The sequence below is a fragment of the Seriola dumerili genome, unplaced genomic scaffold (assembly GCF_002260705.1).
Source record: "Seriola dumerili isolate Sdu_G_001 unplaced genomic scaffold, Sdu_1.0 BDQW01000002.1, whole genome shotgun sequence".
NCBI classification, from domain to species: domain Eukaryota; kingdom Metazoa; phylum Chordata; class Actinopteri; order Carangiformes; family Carangidae; genus Seriola; species Seriola dumerili.
In genome coordinates this window covers 833,510-850,697 of record NW_019174257.1, presented here as the reverse complement: position 1 = coordinate 850,697, position 17,188 = coordinate 833,510, and the positions used below count along the sequence as shown (strand labels likewise).

The window sequence follows — 17,188 nt, the reverse complement described above, 5'->3', positions numbered from 1 at the left end:
TAAATACATCTAATTGAAAAAGAAACTTTCTATGCAATAGAAGCAGAAACTAATAGCTTTTATTTTGACACACACGCACGCACGCGCGCGCGCGCACACACTCACACACACACGTCAAAATAAAAGCTATTAGTCTCTGCTTCCATTACATAGAAAGTTTCTAAGAGCCCAATCACCCTTTTTTGTTATGTTTCTTTGGTCACTGAAACAGCAGGTATAAGATTAAGTGGTCCTTATATGATTTTATTTCAAAATGAAAGCTCATTTCATTGCATTGAAAAAATTAATGTCCAAATCTTTTTTGGCCATGTAAATTACAGTTAACTTCATATAATTAAAGATTTTCCCTGGTACATGAAAAATAAGTCATTTTGTTTCTTAGTTGATCTTTCTTGAAAAACATATAAGGCTAACAACACATTTTTGATGCAAACAAACTGTTGCCAGCACCATGAACCGTAAGTGTTTTTAGCCCTTATTCTTGAATTAAAATGATCTGATGATCCTGATGTATCCTAATGTTTTCTATTTTCAAACATTGGGGAACAGTGAGTGTTATGCCTTAATGTGAGCTGACACAGTTTGACTCTGTCCTCCACCCACATTTAAACATTTTACCCTGATGTTAAAATTATGAGAAAACTAGCTGACACACCTCAACATGGTTTAAGTCACATACCTAACAATTAGTGTGAGGAGAGGACGAGACACTCTGACCTGCTATCATTACTGTAAATACACTATATGGTAATTACTTTTGCATACTATTAAAACCAGAACACATTACCAGACAGCATGTTCCTTTAGAAACAATGAAAGCTTTATTTACAATTTCAAAGTTCATTTAGTTAACAAATATATACTATGTACATATTTGCAAAGTAAACAGTGTTTATTTTACAACAATCGTTCAGGTTACAGTAACAGCGGGTCAAGATTGGAAAGACAGTATATTTACACCCATAAAAGAATTGTACACATCTTCAAGTGCACTTAGCGTACACTCACAGAACATTATTATAAATATTCATAAACATTTCAAAAGATGAAGCGGGAAATATAGCCTGACTGGGTTAATTTGATGATCAAATCTTTTGTGCCTACGTTTTAATTCGGTTAATAGGATCAGACTACACATGTTATTAAAAGATAAAGTTGCTCTGTCTCCAAGTGAAGGAAAGCAACTCCACCCTACGCCAAACAGCTTCAAGCTTCTTGAAGATTTATTTATTCTATAGACTAACAGCAGAAGTCTAAGCTGTTTGGTCCATACATATAAAACAATGCATAAGACCAAGTACTGCATAGTTACAGAGGAGAACTTAACTTCCTCCCACATACAATCAAGTCAAGAGGACAATCCTAGAGGGTTTACAATAAAGCCTTGCAGAACATCTTTCTAAGGGGCTAATCAAGTCACCATTACAGTTACATATGCCTACAGACTGGACATACAAGTCATACAGCATGGAGAAATCGGTATCAAATGTTTTTGGTCTTTTTCTACATTATATAATTTACAGCTTGAACTTACACCTTAGTAACTATTAAAACATTGACGGTAGAAAAAAAAAAAAAACATTAAGTACTCAGTTTAAGGTCACTTTAGCTCCAAACAGTCAGTCAGTGAGGATGAACAATATCACACATGCTACAATGAGTTTGTACACAGTTTGTTGGATCAAAGCAGCGCTGACAGAGAGGACCAAAATAAGCCCTTGGATACAGTCCTACGTGCTGAGTGTCATCAGCTCAATGACTCACTCTGTGCAGCCTGTGGGCTGGAGCCGTTACGTCTGTGTGGAGTGTCCACAAACTAGTTCCTGATACAGTTTATCAATAAAATGACTCAACTGTGTCTATATGCACAGATATGGGGGTGACATGGTAAAGGAGCAGGTAACCTTTTGAGTGAATCAGCGTTTCTGTTAGCATTACAAACATTTCCTCAGGCTGAGGCACAGGAAAATGACAAAGTGTAAAAAACTTTGTCTACTACACCATGCTGATAGAGAAAGATCTATAAGGCAGAAACTGAAGTATTGGTAAACCGGTTAGAAGGAAGAGCAGTCATTCAAGGATCGTTTACAAAATGGTAGTATACAGCAGTTGAAAAGAGACATTCAAAGAAAATAGGTCCAAAGGATGCTGAGAAATCAACAAAGTTTGTTACAACTAACATAAAGAGGCACTTAAACTGAACATTAAGGGAGACTACCTCTGCTGTCTGGCTACATTCTGATGGCTGCTTTGAACTTGTTGACTACTGTAAAGCCAAATGTTTCACAGCAACAACTGGAGCATCGAGTCATGCTGCTACACGGCTAAATGTTTTGTTTGGGTTGCTCCACAATGTTCAGCTACAGAAACGTGCTCCAGGATAACTGATGACCAAACAAGACAGCCAAAGGTGTCTCCTCAGGTCATTGAAAGTAAATGGACTGTTGAATAAGTAAGGCTCAAATCCAGCATTTCAGTACTGTCCTATAATGTGATACTAAAAATATCAAGTCAAGCCAACTGCCAGTCTTTTGTGTCCCACTTGCATACTATATATTAAAGTGTGTTTTGAATATGTAGTGTGCTCACACAAACAAATGAAACCTTAAAAATGCCAGCATGCACATTAAACTATCTTGATTTTTTGAGAGTGACACTGATGGATACGTTCCACAATGTGGCTAACAGAACAAAACAAAACAAAACAAAAAAAAACCCAGAGCTGCTGACAGAGAAAACAAAAAACATTGTATTTCCCTTAGTAGCTGTATGAGATTTTTTTTTTTTTTTTTTAAACGTAAACAATGGTACATAGTGCTTCAAAATATTAACATATAGTGCAGAAGTGGGACACAAGATTGTGTTGACCAAACAGACAGTTGTGGCCACAACAAAATCATACAGTTTCAATTCATCCATAACGCTACAGCTTTTAAATACTAAAAAAAGATTTCCCCAGGTTCTTTTTCTGGTTTCAATAGCATTCTTTAAACCTCCTCCTACATAATGTATTGCCATATTCACATTCACATTTCTGTTTGTGCTTTTACAATATTCCATTAAATTTTCTTTACACAACGTAAAAATTATCTTTTATCTATATGTTGACAAGATCATTTACAATTCTCAATGTTCCTTTCTCCTCTAATTAAACATTTTCACACAATAAATAATATAATTAAGGAGGCAAAATGTTTCATACAATATCTGAACTCAGTGATGTTCCAACACAGTGCGGTCTGAAAGTATTTTACGAGTGACACAATTTCAATGTTTTAGATGTCCTCCAGCACACTGGATCTTAAATTCAACTATGATTATGAAGTGCTGACTCTCAGCTCTAAGGGAGTTCAGAGGAGGGTGTTCATCCCCTTATTGTGTGAACAGTGTTGGTTTTTTTTTTAAATACACATTTTCCCCCAAATTAAAGGCAATGCGGCCGGACAATCATGCTAAGGACAGTCAAAACATACAAGCAGTTTTTAGGGCCACACAGTCGAATGTACTTGACCGTCACAGCCAATTGACCTCAGTCCAACTGAGCATGTTATACTCGCTGAAGACCAGACTGACAAAGAAAAGTCTGTAAACATTTTTGATTTAAGGCAAGCTCACAGTCCTTTAAAATGGAGGTGTATGTATAAAAGGCGATAATTCCTACACTTTTCACCCAATATGGGCATAAAAAAATCACAAATTAAAGCTAAAAGTTGTCCTCATAGTCCCTATTTAATTTCAATGTGCTGGATTACAGTCAAATCAACAATGCGTCACTGTCAAATCACAGACTACACTGTGCATTCTTTTCTGCTATTATATTACAAGTTTTGAATCCAAATATATATTTAAGATCCAAAACAAAATATGAGAACCTACCTTTGTTCCAGGTGGATTTTATATTTTAGTGAAACAATCATCTTAGCAGCATTAATGGACTTAAAATGCTAACAAATGGCACAGTCCATCTTATCAAAACATCTGCTCATTCTCCAACTGGCATTTACAAAAGGACCAGTCCAGGAGGTGAGAACTGAGACTAGATGGTGTTAAGGTTTAAGGATTGCTCAAGAGGCGTTTTGTGTGTAAAATAAATTGTATAACCACTACAGTTAGCTGAAGCAAATTCAGCAAAATAATGTCACAGAAATTAGGAGGAGTTGAGAGTTGAGAGGTAATGCTGGGATTGAAGGCATCTGAGGGTTGCTGTTGGCACATCAGCTGGTGGAAGACCGAGCAGCGGTAGGTTGGCTGAAGCTCACTGGGGTGAGGACAGACTGGGATTGAGCTAGAGGTTGTAGTTTAAAATCCAAGCAGGAACAGTGTCAGGAGAGGGTGTCTCTTTTGGCCCTCTTGTCATAGATCAGCGTCAGCACATTTGTGGTGTCCTTCAGCAACGCATCGAAGATGCTGTCTGCCAGCTGCATCTTGACAAACAGCTCATCCTCGTCGTAGTTGACCCACTGGGCCTCCTCCTCATGGAGTTCCTGAACCTGAAAGACAAACAGGGTTCACCTCTATAGCACAGCTACTAACATCGGTTGTTCACACTGCAGTGAGTAAAGTGGAAACATGTCACAACTGAAAGTTTCAATGTCAACTTTCAGTTTTATGCAAACATCCCTCGGGCAATTAGTTTCGAGGCTGAGCAACTTATGTTGATACTCACTTACTAGTTGGAGTGAACTACTGGTGACAAGTGTTTAAGCTGGATAAAGTTCTACTTCATACAAACTGATCTGAGCATGAAAAACTAAATAATCCTCAGTTGAAATGTATCCATGTGTTGTCACACATTACTTTCACATTTAAAGAGAGAAGTACAAATGTAATGTATCTGTATTAAACTTGACCCATGATAGTGATCTTGAACAAGTGCATTACAAGCGCCTACCATTTATTAAGTGTTCTGTCCTGGTGATGTAAAATTTTATTCCCCCATATAAAACTGCTGCGCTTTAAAATCATGTACAAAATAACCCACACATTTAATTTTGGGACCTACCAGTATGTGATCGACTCTGTCCCGTTTCTTTCTGCCAAACTTGAGCATCTTCTGCCAGTCAGTCTTCTGGCTATGATTGTTTGTCAGACCGTACAATTTCAGGACTTCTGCTGCGATGAATTCCTGGTCAACAATGTAAGAAAATAACGTAAGTCATCACATGACCATAGTGGCCTGTAAAACTGCACTCCATAAAATTCTCTGCTAACCAGGGCTAGTCACTCAGGTAAAGAAAACAACCAATAACAATAAAACAATAATATCGTAAAATATAGGATGATTAAGTAAGAAGTTGGGTATCTGGCTGTTGTGAGTGTCTGTTACAGTTTGTTGGTGGTGATTGTCCTGGAGTACTGTACCTGGATTTTGGTGATGTCTCCTGGTGTCTTTACTCTGTGAAAGATGGAGGCCTTGACTCGCCGTGCTTTGACCCACTGAGGCTGATCAATGTTGGGATCTTCAGCATAGATCTCCTGAATGATCTCCCATGTCAGGTCATACACACCCTATAGAACAACAGAGAGTAAATAAATGGTAAATGGACTGCATTTATAAAGCACTTTTCTAGTCTTAACGACCGTTCAAAGCGCTTTACACTACTAGTCATATTCACCTATTCACATACACATTCATACAGTGCTTCCTATATACACAGTGCATCTCTATCACACTCACTCATTTACAGATGGTACATCGGGGGAAAATCGGGGTTCAGTATCTTGCCCAATATAGTGTGGACTGGAGGAGCCGGGGATCGAACCACTGACCCTCTGATTGTGCTGACTGCTAAAACATGTCATATTAAATAAAACTGGACAGGATTCTCCGGTTTCATAATGCCATGTTAGGTGAACATACTGTAAATGCATGAGATAACATGTCAAAATGTCAGCAATAATTACTGCTCAAGAGCATTTGCATTATTTGGATTCAAAGCAAAGCATCTGACCAACTGAGACAATGTCCGAATCTGAAGTACAAGCACAGGGATATGTCACAGTTGTAAGCCAAAGGCAACTGAAGCATCTGTGTAGTGTTAAGAACATTAAGATGCTCATCCGAGAGGAATCTGCTGAATAATGGGAACTCGCCTGGCATTTAACCTCAGTGGACCCATTTAGATTAAGTGCTGTCTTCAAGATTATACTGCGAGTCCAGCTGCGTTTGGCTTAATGCTACTGAAGCAGGACAGTTGTGTGCTGATTTTCACAAGCATGATTGGTAGGGGAATGAGAAGTAAGCCAAGTGTGTGTCTTGCTGTTCTGTTATGTAGATTGCAGTTTTAAAATAAAAAATAAACATGTATCTAGCTAACTGTGTGGTTGTTTTTTCTACATAGACTTCTTTTTTGATGTTTTGCAAATTCTTTTTTCACCTTTCTGTAGCTGCAAATGGAGAGGGCCTCCTGGTCCTGGCTGTTGGCTTCTTTACCCAGGTACTCTTGTGAAGGTTTGGGGTTTGGCAAATGTGCAAGCGTCACTGCTCCCTCTTTCCCCAGACCATAACTCTCCCAGATCTCCTGAGTAGCAGCGTGGACCATCTTCTCCACCTCTGTGGCCGAGTGGGGCACAACCATGGCGGGCTGCTCAGGTAGTTTAGGAGGCAGGGGAAGAGGTAGCTCAGGTCTAGGTGGAGTCTTTACCTGTTGTTCTCCACCTGGTGATGAGACCAGCCCCCCCATAGGAGCTCCAGCTGATGAGCCAGACCTCCCCGGCCCTCCTCCTCCTCCCAGCCTCACCTCTTCCTCTTCCTCTCTTTGTTTCTGTTTAAGCCTCTGCTGTTCCCTACGGGAGCTGAGGCCAAAGTCCTCATCAAACCAGTCCTGATCGTCACCCAGCTCATCCAGCAGTTCACGGCTCAGTTCCAGCTCTGCTAGTCGCTTGGCGAGCTCCTCTTGACCGCTGGCCCCCAGAACTGGACTCTCCTGGTACGAACGAAATACAGGGAAAAAAATATTTTCATACTCTCTTTAAAGCTTAGATTAAAACATTAAAAAAAATTCTAATCTAACTGCACCATGACCCATTATGAATCATGATTTTACACATTTGATCTAGTCTTAAAGAATATTCTTTCTACTAATGTTTCAGACAGCAAAGAGCAACAAATCCAATAACGTCTGTCAACATAAAGTTGGACTTTGGATGAACACAGCCCGAAAAAAAGGGTCCTCTAGGTCAAATCATCGAGTGCTGTTTGTCACTAACTTGATTATCAACATTATCAACACAGCTCAATCACATAACAGTCCAGCATTATCACACTTGAAGAATTTTTTCTTACTGACATTTCTATTCAAATTTAAATTACCAAACACATGGAGATAAAATGCTATTTTCCTGTAAAACCTTCTTTTATTGGCACGTTAATGAACAATCAGAAATACACACTCACCGGTCGGTTACACAGCTCTGGAGAAGACAGCTCCTCTTTCTCTACGGGTAGGAAGAAAGGTAGACCATCTTTTTGTTCCACTGAAGAGAGCCACTCCTCTTCAACATTTTCACCAAACAAGTCTCCATTCATCTGGTTGGCAGCTTCTATCTTCTGCTCTTTAGCCTTTTTAATTTCGGCAAACTGCTTCACAGTGTCTTTCACAAAGTTTTTGAAGAGCTTGTCTGCAAATGTGTCCAGTAAATCTGTGTCCTTCTTTTCCTCTTTAACATCCCTGATATCTGTGCTAAGATCTGCAGGAGGAAACTGGTGTTGTGAGTCCATATCTTCTCTCTCAACAAAGGTTGTAATCTCCTTCTGACTCTGTTTCCCCAGGCCAATCTTGTCCATGTCAGAGATGAGGAGAGTGGTTGGTGCATCGTCAAATTCCAATATTATGTCCCGACTGTTGCCATTAGAAATGGGATGCTTAGATTCTTCGTGATGCTGTGAATTGAGGTGGGATCTGGCCTTCAGTGAGGTCTGGTTCTTGTGAAGAGTATCATCTGTAACCTTTTTATCTTCAGACCCAATGTCCTTCTGAGATGTTTGTTCACTTTTACTCTCAATATTTCCTTGTTTTTGATTGTTTTTGTCCTCATCTGTTTTATGTTTATTCCCACCTTTATCTGACAGATCATCAAAGAATGAGTCCTCATCCTCTGTGGTGTCTGTGTAGATCTCAAACTTATCTGGGAGGTGTGTGATTTTGTCTGGAGGAGCAAAGATACCGTGGCGCTCATCACATTCAAAGTATACCACTCCATCATAAGTACCATTGTTGCTCCCTTCAGACTTATCTAACTCCACACCAGCCCAGAAGCCATTGGCAAAGCTGGTTGGACCTTTGAATCTCAGAGTGCCAGGCTGAACACTGCCGACAAGAACCCGATCTCCAATGTTAAAACTTTGCATTTCATCGATAACAGGAGAGAGAGTTGTCTGCAAAGGAGAGATGGGTGGTGAGTGGCTGAAATTCATGCTCTTATCGTCATGTTTGGAGTCTTCTTCTGTCTGCTTATGGAGATCTAGCAGTCTTCCAGATTGTTGGCTAGGTTCACTTGTGCCAGAATGGTGACTCAGCTCCTCAGCTATTTCCTCCTCTACCTCCTCATCTTGGCTGTCATATGATGAGGCTCTGCTAGGGGAGTCCATTCCTGAACCTTTGATTTCAATCGGGGAACCTGAGATTTGAGAGTCAGGCTTGGAACTATGATGCTGCTCCCTGGGTGACGAATCAAGTGATGACTCAAAGTCATCATGATAACCATCTGCCAAGGGAGAAGGGGCTTCAGCATCCTTTATGGGTGCCTCCTTCTTTGAAGGGAAGGTGACTGAGTCAGGGAAGCCAGAGGGATCACTTGTTGATGAGCTGTAGCTTGGATGTGGTGGAGCTGAATGTGACTGGGTTGTAGGTTTTCCCACATCCTCTGCTTCAGAAGGAGAATATTGATGTTCTCCACTCACAGAAGAGGAAACATGTTTAGATGTTAACAGCTTCTCCAAGGAGTCTGGTCTGTCTTCCGTTTCTAGTTTGAGGAGACGTTCAGTGTATTGATCCAACCTGGAGCTCACTTCCACCTCCAGCTCTTCCTGAATTTCAGATCTTTGATCAGACACAATGTTCTCATCCACTGACTCAATAATCAGTGTGTTTGTTTCCTTGGAGGAGGGTCTTAAGAGATCCACTGTGGACTGCTGGCTCCTCAGTCCTGAGGTTGGACACTCTGGGCTGCCATACACTGGGGTCGGAGTGACAGTTGGTGGGTCTTCATCAGATAATTCTTCAGGCACCGAGGTGGATCTACTATGATCAACTTGAGGAAGGGCATCTAACATAATAGGAGAGAGTCACATTATTATTGTAACAATGCCGTTATGATGTATTAGTTATTTGTGTATAATTATATATTAGTATGATAGTATGATATATTTATATGAATCACTCACTATGGTCCAAAGAAGCATCAATTCGTGTCCTTTCAGAGTCATAGACTTGACTGGTTTCAGACCTAAGAAAGAGGGATCTTTATAAACTGATCTTATTTAATTCATATTATAGTAAAAGATGGGCAAGCACCAGAATATGGACAGCAGCTGATTTTGGTACCTGTGAGTAGGTGGCTTAATACTGGACTGATCTGCGACTGATGTGGAATCCTTGATCTCGGACTGTGTATCAAGTGTTGAGTCTGGTTCCTTGTTCAGTTCTGCCTTAGTTTTCTCAATGAAGTTGTTATAGGTCTGAAAATAAAAAGGAGAGAATATCAATCATAAATGTAATTATACATGGATGAATAATCACATACACAAATACACAAACATGTAATCAGACAATGAAGTTTAAACATCTAAAAAAAAAAAACAAAAAAAAAAACAGCCACCACTAAGCCAAAACACACACATTTACCTCCAGCTGCTTCAACAGGCTGGCCTCCTTTGCCTTCAGGCGCTCCTTATGCCTCTTCCTCTGTTCTTTCTTCAGCTGGTAGGCCATAAACTTTCGTTTTCTGAGTTCTTCCTTCAGGGCCTTGATACGAGACTCTATGTCACTCTGGTCTGAAATGGGTTCTGAAGGAAAATTTAGATGATAAATCACAGTTAGAATGTGAAACCAGTGCCAGACCTCTGATTAGCAATGGGTAATCCAACTTTGTACCCACTCAAACTCAGTTCCAACACAGTTCTTTGGGGATTAGTGTACATATTCTTTACCAAGAATGTGTGAAGTTCATTTTTGTGCATGTAGCTTTGGTTAGCAGACAATGAACAAATAGTATTACAAAGATTAAAGGTTTAAACAGTGGCCTAAAATGAATGAAACATTCAGCTACAATTCTAGGCCAGCAAAACTGCCTTTACTTGTGTGATAACTAAGTGCAATGCAAAGTGTTCTCTCCTTCTATCACACAGCTAAGCAGGTTCGGTATCAGGGAAGTGCTTGCATAATGTATTCCTGGCAGCATCACATTATGTCTGACTACATGGTGCCAGCAATATAGCTGCATTATGTCAACTCTCTCTTCTTTACTCCCTCTATCTTCTCTGAAAACTATCAGGAACTATTATACCTCCAAAAACATGATATGTTAAGATTGTGTGTGTTGAGCCATCGGCTTACTCACCAGTCTGCGTGGCCATAGGTTCAGTTGGCTGAGTGCGGGCCTGGTTACTGGTCCGGGAGGAGGAGCGAAGCTGCATCTTGGTTTTGCTGCTGCCATCTGAAGGAGAGGCAGCAGGGCTGTGGCTGCCTTTGAATATAGAAGACTGTGCAGACTAAACAGGGGGAGGAGGGGAAGAGAAGGGAATATTACTTCAGGATATGACAACAGTCAAATGGATGGATAGAGGTGTGTCTGGATTAATATTTTAGAAGCCCAGTAAACTAACAAATGGGCAGTTACCCTACTGTATGTCTCTCACACAATGTAAAGCTTTGTTTGTTTTCAATAGATCATTGAAAGACTATAAAACTTGTAGTTTGTAGCTATATTTACACTCAAAATGAACTCATCTACTATCAAACAGATGGGATTAAAGACTGAAATACAAAAAGGAAAGATCATCACATTTATACATACTTGTCCGCTCGATGATGGTGAAGCTGAAGCGAAGTCTTGGGTGTAATTTGCAGGGCTGCTCTGGACGGAGGCCAAAGGTGTTTCAGGGACTGACACAGGTTGTGGTGAGGAGAGGCTTCCTGGTTGCTGGGACCCCAATCCCTCTGTGTGTATACTGGACTCAGGTGTTGCTGAGGAGCAGTCACCCTCACTGACATAGTCTAAAAGTTTAAACACATAAATATTAATTGTCTCCCCAAACCACAGGATGTATCCTACATTGCATTTCGAAACTCAATTCCTTGTTATATATATATATTATTTTATTTTAAACCTTGCAACAGCTTGCCATACACCTAAAAAATGAAAGAAACCGGTCACTTCACCTTTCTCACTGTCAGTTCTGGGCTCTGAGCTTTGATGATGACTTGGGCTAATGTCAGAGATCTCGTTTTTCTGACTCTCTGACACGTCATGATCCTTGTCCCGAGGCGTCTGCCGGTCCCAGACAGCCAGGGCCTCTTTCTCCATCCTACGGACCTCTGCCTCCTCCTGGTCCAGCCGCTGTTTCCACTGCAGCAGTTCCTCAGCATGGCGACGCCTCTGCATCAGCTGCTGCTCCCGCTTGGTCAGGAACCTGGGGAACGTAACGGTAAAGATGAAGGGAAAAAAAGAAAGGAGAAATGAGAAAAGGAATAGAGGAAAGATTAAAAAGGGAGATTGTAGATAATGGTGAGGAGAAAAGAAGATGAAGAGAGGCAGGAAGAAGATGGGTGGGGAGGGAAAAGATAAGGTGACAGTGATGAGGGAGAGAAGAGAAGTTGACATTTAGCATAAGGGATGGTTAACATGGCCTCGCAGAAGCAAGCAGACCCAAATCACCTTGACATCTAGTTTTCACAGCAAACTCACCTCAAACATCTGTCCAACACTCAGAGAAGCAAACACACACATACACACCCAATCCATGCCTAGAATAATCATCCAAATATTGAAGTGTACAAGCACCCATTAAATTTAAGACAAAAAAAAAAAAAAAACAAAGACAGGTCAACCAGGAGAAAAGAAGAGTTGGAAAATTATAGTGAAAATGTCAGATTCATGCAGCAGACTGGAACCCAGCAGTTCAACATTGATTGGTTGCAGCCACACACACACACACGCACACACACACCCCAAACATATTAAGCAGTTACAGGAGATCGAAAAAACCCATGGACTGTTACATCTGTATGAGTGTCTCTTTGAGACAATGAGACTAAAACACAAGGGTTCTGTTGTTTTGCAAAGGCAGAAAAATTCAACTTACACTGGGTCACTTATATATACATACTGTACATATATCTGCAGATGCCTATCAAAACAAAGTGCAGTCAGGTATATCTGTTGTAATGGGGTCTCCCACAGCTATGGGTGCCATTACAGTGCAGTATTATTTAGCCTTAATCTAATTTAGAGGCCTTTCTCTTGACCTAATGTATACTGATGACAGGCCAGATACTGAAGAGTCAGAGTGGGGAGTTCTTTTAGTGCATTCCCAAACTGTATTAAAGGCAATGGCCATCTGTACTTATTATCCCATCCTAAGCAACAGTTACCTAATAAAGAGAGCTAGTTAAGATTTACTGAGCTCATTAAAGAGATAGACCACTCCATCTCTGGTCTGTTACTTCCAAGTCATAGTGTGATTTAATCTGAAAACATTTTATATCAATAACAATAACCAGCCAGCAGCCACAGGAGGAGAGGGGAGATGCACTGCAACTCATTTATCATTTATTCCAAGAGGCAAGAAATAAAGGGGGGAAGAGTCACAAATTAAACACCGCAGAAATTAGTGAAATCCCAGTTTCGAGTCTGAGATTTCCATCCAACAAGGAAGGCTCCCCTTAAATAAACATAACCTTTGACCTTCTTTTTTTTTATCTCTATTTATCTGAATTTTTTATTGTTTTACACTCAACCATTATGCTTTAATACCTACAGTGGTAACATTGCATTATTTACATCACTGGCAACACAAATAGTGAAAATTAGCATAAAAAATATTTCAAATTGAAAGTGAAGTTGTCAAAGGATTAGCTTATTTCAGTCAAGCAGCTTTCCTTGGGCACTTTTCAAACTTTCACTCAAAATCTTCCCACCACAAAGTCCATCCTGGAAGTTAAAAACTTCTTGAAACCTCACAGAAAACCCAATCAAACTAACACGTCCAATCACTCATCATTCACCATCCCACCCACAAAGGGTCCCCGTGCCAGTGGATGAACACAAGCATGTTCCATGGGGTGGGAGGTGAGGCAGGGCAGAGCTAGGTGGAGGTGCTGAGGAAGAGGTAGAGATCACTATACAGTACCTGACCAACTGGTTGTAGATAAAGAGCTGGAATTTAGGGTGGAGGTTGGGAAGACAGACACTGAGGGAGGCCCAGTGGTGGGCCGTGAACACAGAGAGGAAGTAGTGGACAGGAGAGCAGTGTCTACAACATACAAGCACGCAACAGACAAAGTCAAAAGTGTCACACAAACGCAGGTAAAGACAGGTACAACACACACACACACATACACACACACACCCACACACACACAGAATCATAATGTAGGTGGAGGGGGGAATTAACAACACAACAGACAAGGGGGGAAAAGACAAGTAGAGAGAAAGGGAGAGAGAAGAGCGATATGAGCAAATGTGGTTTTATTGCACCGAAGGTGTCAGTCTGTGAGGCTTCTGTTAGAAAATGGTGACTTTTAAATGACAGTTTTGGGAGAAGACGAACATTTAAACTAGTGTGTGGGCATCAAGTATGGGGAGGGTGGGGTATGATCACTGCTGCACCTGCTTATGGAGGGGCTTAAATGACAGATTCTACAGTAACCTTGATTCTTAAACAAATTTAAGTGTGAGGTAACAGTTACAGCTTTAGATGGCGATTCTAACTTTGTTAGTGTGTTTAGCTTGGATCAACAACACAAGTGTTGACAGACAATGACAGAGGGAAGGGAAGAGGCACTTGATAGTTTATTAAAAAAGGATCATGGCAAGCAAGCAAGCTAGTAAATACATGATCAGACATAAATAAACAGTAAGTTAATATGTTTTATGTTTGATTATATCCTGTTAATTACTTAATTTTGCAGCTAACTCTGGTGATTTTAAACTTCTGTATAAAAATGAACAGAAGCAAATCAAAATTATGTTGCTAATTGCATTGCCAGTATAAATTAAAACAAAACTAGACCTAAAAATTGCTGAAATGCTACCATGGTATTGAAGATTGGCCTGTGATTTATTAACTTATAAATCCTAAACCCCAGAACAATTAACCTATTTGTTGGAGCGACCCGGTCATGAAAGGCTCTAACAATCACCTGACCAAAGCCGTTAGCCGTGTCTAAAACCTCGGAGGCGCTACAGGAACTCCAAGCATGTACAGTAACTGGTCAACACATGAGGAGGTTGAGGCAATAAAAACGATGGCGTGCACACTTTAAATTGGTCTTATCTAGAAAATAATAATGCCTCTGTAACTTAAAGTTTCAATATTAAGATTAAATAGTTACATTTATTTAGAACTTAAATTTTGCCTGATGCGCTTGCTTTATGACATTTGTTTAAGAGTGCATTAGATAACTTTTAGTACAGATCCTCCTATAAAATTACTGTTATAGGCTGAAAAAGTTACAGGGAGTATTGTAGTAGAGAGTGTGGATGCTTGTCTAGTCTAGAGGGAGAAGAACATGGAGCATGCTTATTTTCACATCCACACATTCACAGCACTTTAGACAGCAAGCAAAGAGGGCATGCACCGATATGACTGTTAGTTAGATTAGTTGCTTCTTAATGTAAAGACACTTTGTATAGAATTTGAAAATGTCTGACCTTTTTGATCATGGTAGAATGAATTTTTAAACAGCACAGTGCAGCACTTAATACAGAGCTTTTCAGCTATTGAACATATCTAAACTGATAACTACTAATTTTAATTCAACCCTGGATATGCTAAGGCTATAGGCCAAGTGTGCAGTGTATAGCAGTGTTATGTAAGGAAATAGTTAAGAACAAAGTCTGTTTCAGCACATACTCTGTGTTTGGCCCCTGGTTGTGATCAGTGGCTAAAAATAAAATAAAAACTAAAAAGGTGAACAAAACATTGGTATTCAAATTATTTGTATAAAATAAAATAAAATGAAATGAATGAAATAAGCAAAACACAAGGGGGATGAATGGCAGCAGGACACTCCTGCAGAAAGTGCTACTAAAAACAGATAAGGAAGCATGACGTTTGATATTTTGCTGGCAAAACTGTCAATGAATATATGAAAAATGAAATGAAAGTCTTTACTTCTCATCCATTTGAGTGCGCATCTTCTTAAGCTTCTGCATGATGCTGCTAGTCTCGCTTCCAGAGATAGAGAGCGAAGGAGAGGGGCTGCGGTTATCAACAGCAAGTCTTATGTTGGGGGAGGCTGCCTCTGACACTGGTGTTTCTGACACAGGAGTCTCCTGCAGGATGTATAAACAGACACACTCACAAACAAGCAAATAACTAGTAAAGCCAATTAAAAAAGGCCTTAAGATGAACATGGCAGCATGTTCTCCAGTTAAATGTGTGTTTTCTTAAGTAATTTAAATAAGATTCAAATTCTGCATCACAAGCAATGGTGGATTGAAACCTCCTCTGTATAGTTTCTGGAGGTGGTTAGTGAATGCATTACTTACAGGTGGTGGTGTTTCACCCCCCGCACACTTGAGACGCTCCTTCAGTCTGAGTGTAGAGTTTCTCATCCGCTCAATCTCCTCCTGCTGCTTCAGCAACAGCTGCCTTTCCTTCCTTGCTGCTTTGTTGGCCTCCTGAAGTCGTTTGATCTCAGCCTGGGAGCGTGAGAATAGTGGGAGAGAAAGTTGGTTAGTTAGTAATGGTTAAGATCAAACTATACCCCAAAACTTAAGTGTCACTTAATGTATTTATGTTTCCACTCCAAGATACCTGCTCCTGCTGTAGTTTCATCAGAAGGCCCCTCTGCTTCTTCCTGATTGGTGGCATTTTGTCATCCTCTCCCTTGTCCCTCAGTCTCTTTTTCTGGTGCTCTAGCCAGGCCAGCTCAGTTCTCGTCTTCTCTTTGAGAGCCTTCTGCCGAAGACGCAGGAGAGAGCTCTGATGCTGCAGTCTTACTTCCTCGTCCTTCATGTATTGACGCACCATGTCCATGGTGAACTGGGAAAAGCTGTCCTGTCCACCAGAGAACGCCATGTTTGCATCTTGAGACTGCAGGAGAACAAAGGTGAAAAAGTTTAGATGCAACGCAAGGGACAAGTCAAAGGGAAAAATAGATTAAAGGGGGTGAGAAGGAAAAAAATAACAATCACACATTTCAGGGGATAAATCATACTGTCAGCTGTTAAATGTTTGTAGGACCACACTGCCTTCTCACCTTAAAGATATTGTGTGACCCTGAAACCAATGTTGTGTTGTGACTGGCACCATCATCCTCTGATTCGTCGTGGTTGCGGGACTTTTTCTCCATAGTTCCGCGGCGGTGTGCTTCAGACGGCAGCAGAGAGCGGAATGATCGCTCCTCTATCTCGTCCTCTGTCATGGACTCATCAAACTTGAGAGAGTACTCTGTCGCCACTGACGTACTGTCTCCTGGGGGACCACAATTAACATAAGCTCAGTGAAGACTAAGTTTTCAATGACACTCACTGTCTAGGTAATTTTAAGTTTTTTTCAGGTGCCATATAGAGTATGTGGTGAGTAAGTTTGGGCTTTAGTACGGATTAAATGACGACAATAAGGTTTTCACATTTTCTCTAGTTCTAGTGGCGATAACTCTGTTTCAGTGCGCACTTACTGTTGAATAAATACGATTCAAGTACTGGAGCGTATATACACGAAGAAAGCACATGTCAACTATTTAAACTCAGGGCCTTGATGACCATTCAGTACCTTTCTCATCCACTACAGAAGGGATGCTGTCACTGCAGAGGGAGTCATTTGCTGCTGTAGGAACTTCCTCCTCTATGGAGCTGTTGCCTGCTTCCCTCTCTGTCCTCCCCTCAGCTCCCCCCTTCCTCCATTTCCCCTCTTCTCCCTCTTTTTCTGTCCGATCTCTCTGGTCTGAGGAGACATGCGACGGGCTGTGGAGGCTGCTAGAGTCTGCTCCACTGTAGAAAGAAGAAAAAGACAGATTTA

The 17,188-nt window shown here is 40.7% G+C and overlaps 1 protein-coding gene across 1 annotated transcript in view; it reads right to left on the bottom strand.

Moving 5' to 3' along the window:
* Window positions 1-1,205: 1,205 nt before the first annotated feature.
* cep350 (centrosomal protein 350) overlaps window positions 1,206-17,188 on the bottom strand; it is a 31,275-nt gene continuing 15,292 nt past the window's right edge. Inside the window, exons 24-41 of the mRNA XM_022760270.1 lie at window positions 16,943-17,022; window positions 16,455-16,642; window positions 15,983-16,261; window positions 15,715-15,867; window positions 15,338-15,495; window positions 13,352-13,474; window positions 11,391-11,632; window positions 11,017-11,216; window positions 10,561-10,711; window positions 9,846-10,006; window positions 9,546-9,679; window positions 9,386-9,447; window positions 7,397-9,267; window positions 6,725-6,926; window positions 6,378-6,649; window positions 5,362-5,508; window positions 5,003-5,125; window positions 1,206-4,490 (exon numbers count right to left, since the gene is read on the bottom strand). Coding sequence (XP_022615991.1) covers window positions 4,323-4,490; window positions 5,003-5,125; window positions 5,362-5,508; window positions 6,378-6,649; window positions 6,725-6,926; window positions 7,397-9,267; window positions 9,386-9,447; window positions 9,546-9,679; window positions 9,846-10,006; window positions 10,561-10,711; window positions 11,017-11,216; window positions 11,391-11,632; window positions 13,352-13,474; window positions 15,338-15,495; window positions 15,715-15,867; window positions 15,983-16,261; window positions 16,455-16,642; window positions 16,943-17,022 — 4,714 coding nt within the window. The 3' untranslated portion in view covers window positions 1,206-4,322. The remainder of the gene's footprint in view (window positions 4,491-5,002; window positions 5,126-5,361; window positions 5,509-6,377; window positions 6,650-6,724; window positions 6,927-7,396; window positions 9,268-9,385; window positions 9,448-9,545; window positions 9,680-9,845; window positions 10,007-10,560; window positions 10,712-11,016; window positions 11,217-11,390; window positions 11,633-13,351; window positions 13,475-15,337; window positions 15,496-15,714; window positions 15,868-15,982; window positions 16,262-16,454; window positions 16,643-16,942; window positions 17,023-17,188) is intronic.